The sequence below is a fragment of the Cyprinodon variegatus genome, unplaced genomic scaffold, assembly GCF_000732505.1.
Source record: "Cyprinodon variegatus isolate N-32 unplaced genomic scaffold, C_variegatus-1.0 Scaffold481, whole genome shotgun sequence".
Lineage (NCBI taxonomy): Eukaryota > Metazoa > Chordata > Actinopteri > Cyprinodontiformes > Cyprinodontidae > Cyprinodon > Cyprinodon variegatus.
In genome coordinates, this window is record NW_015150934.1 from 487,130 (window position 1) to 489,906 (window position 2,777).

General features: G+C 42.6%; 1 protein-coding gene across 1 annotated transcript in view; it reads left to right on the top strand.

The window, feature by feature from the left end:
• The window catches only part of LOC107094404, an 8,874-nt gene extending 6,212 nt beyond the window's left edge, over positions 1-2,662 (top strand). Inside the window, exons 3-5 of the mRNA XM_015389977.1 lie at positions 1,650-1,913; positions 2,187-2,234; positions 2,393-2,662. Coding sequence (XP_015245463.1) covers positions 1,650-1,913; positions 2,187-2,234; positions 2,393-2,493 — 413 coding nt within the window. The 3' untranslated portion in view covers positions 2,494-2,662. The remainder of the gene's footprint in view (positions 1-1,649; positions 1,914-2,186; positions 2,235-2,392) is intronic.
• Positions 2,663-2,777: the final 115 nt, after the last annotated feature.

A 2,777-nucleotide genomic window follows, 5' to 3' on the forward strand; every position in this document is an offset into this window, starting at 1 on the left:
CACGATGTGAGATATTATTATTAGTGCTTCTTATTTAAAAACCAACCAAACAGAAAACAGTAATATCATGATTCTCTTCCTACTTTCACAATAGAAAAGCAGTTTAAAGTTGAATCTATGAGAAACTATCAATCTGAGACTCATCCTGCTGAACAACTTGGCCAGATGGCAATAAGATGATAAACTACTAATAATATCTCACATTGTGGAACGTTATTAAACCTGTAAATGAGTCCAGATTCAGTCCTGAGGGCTGCTATCCGCCATGATGGAGGAAAAACTGCAGCAGACGATTAAAAAGCAAAGCTGAGCTAAAAGGAACTAACAGGTTCCTGGAGACGGAGTGGATGGAAAATTATAAGCCCCGCCCCAAAAATGGACTCAAGTAAAGTAATGATACTGAAAAGAAGTACTTAAGTACAGTCAGGGGCGGATTTAGGAAACGTGGGGCCCTAGGCAAAGACAGGCAGGGGGCCCTCAATTTCCCTGTTAGCCGTGAAGAAGTGATGGAGACTGTAATCAGGGGCCGATTTAGCATCAGGCAATACTAGGCAGCTGCCTAGGGCCCCAACTTCCTGGGGGCCCCATAAAGCTCTGTTTCCATGTCTGGTTAATCCAACTATTCCTTATTTCTGCTCATTAATTATGTTTTTGATAAAAATCCTTTGGCTAAAATGCCATCAGAACGCTGATAATAGAAAGGGACGAGAAAAGAGGGACAAAACCTAGAACAGATAATGGATGTCTATTCTATTAACATTTATTTACCTAATAGTGAATCTCCCCCTGAATACAATAATCAAGTAAATATACTTTATTACTTTCCAAAAACTGCACATCCAACTTTAGGTCCATCTAACACGGAGGCAGCAGGACAAAAACATATTTAGTCAGCATCTGGTTGGTCAAGTTCTCCTGTATAAATGAGACAGGTCTATAATTTTCATCATCAGTTCATTTCTGCAATGAAAAAAAAATAGAGCAAAAATCCAGGAAATCATATTGAAGGATGTTAAATAATTATAACATTTTGTGGAGAATAATCTGTCCTCTGAACACCAAACTTTTGTGAAGCATGGGGGTGGAAGCATCATGCTGTGGGGCTGGTTTTCTGTAAAGTGGAGAGGATGATGAAGGAAGAAAGAATGAGGAAACATATGGTAAAATTTTACTCCCAAACCTCCTTCCATCAATGAGATCATTGAAGATGGAAGGTGGCTGGGTCTTCCAGCACGACAATGATCCAAACACACCCCTAGGCAACCAAAGAGGGTGTTCCGTTTAAAAACATTTCAGGTCCTGGAGCGGCGAAGCTGCTCTCCCATCAAATTGATTCAAAGTTTTCTGTCTAAGGAAAACCAGCTGATTGCATCGAGTCATTGACTGGAAGGCAATCCCTCACACTAAGCATGCTAGTAGCGACAGTGATCAGACCAAAGCCTATGCTACAGATTATCAAGTTAAATGCTTGTTTTCTTTTATCATTCTTGAAGCGGATCTTTGATGAAAATGTAAAAAATGTTTCTCCTAGCAGAACGTAAAGAAGCATCTGGCCGCGTATGAACCGGTAGATGACAGGAAGATCCAGCTGTTTGAACAGGAAACAGAGAAAGATGAAAGGATTTCAATGCAGCTGTGTCTCATTTCAGACACCATGACCTTTAACCCCAGCAGCCACAATCACTTCCTGCTCCGCTGTGAGATAAACGTGTCCGAGGACCTCGGCTTCGCTCTGTCAGTCCTCAAAGATGGATCCCTCCTCCAGGGCGTTGACTCTGACCACGGACCCGCCGTCAGCGGCGCCGTCACTCTGTCCCAGACCGTCTCCCTGACAGGAGGACAGAAATACGAATGTCTGCTGCTCCTGAGGGGAGATCTGGTGACCAGCAGCACCTTCTACACCAAACCCACAGGTGATCACCTGATCAGGAGGAATCAGTGTGGCGTTCGCACTGAACCCGCCGCACTGACCGCCTGAACGACCCCTCAGAGGGACGTCATTCTACTCTACTCTATTCTGTTCTAGTTTAAATCATCTAAGCTTTTGCAGCCTGAATGGTCGGCGCGAATCTGTTAGCATTTCTATGCTAGCTGCAGGTTTTGCATGATTCTTTTCACTCTGATTTATTTATACATCAGAAGCAATCATGCATTTAATAAAATGTGATTTATCTCTTTAAACTCAGCACCTGGAGGAGGAGGAGAGAGCCAATGGTCTTCATCCGTTATGGAAAGTGAGTTTTTGGAAAATTTGATTCTTCTTTTCTTTCTAATGACCGTTGCTGTGGAGAAACCAGAGTGAATTGAAGGTTTATCCACTTTCATGAGCTTTGACAGGATGACAGGATGTTTGACCTTCGCCATCTTTAACCAGTTCTTTGTTTCTGGGTAGGGGTGGAGCAGATCCAGGAGCCGTGGATTCTGTATGGATCTCTGCTGCTGGTGCCCATCGTGGTCCTGCTGGCCCTGCTTACAGCCATCCTGATGTGCTGATAGACCAGGTCATGACAACACAACCCAGACCAGATGGACACAGAGGAAGGACTTTTCTCTCCCTGCTACCTTACAATCAGCATCACTGACTGATTTAGATGAATTATTGGTCTGATTCTGGTCTCCATGATGTCACTCAACCCTGATAATCATCATCAATTAAAGACATTATGACATTTCTAGTAAATCTGTTGACATTCATTTATTTGTGTCGCCTTCATTAGTTCTTTAATATGGAGAGCCATTTCAGCCAAAATTAAATAAATAAATAAATGGGTGAAATA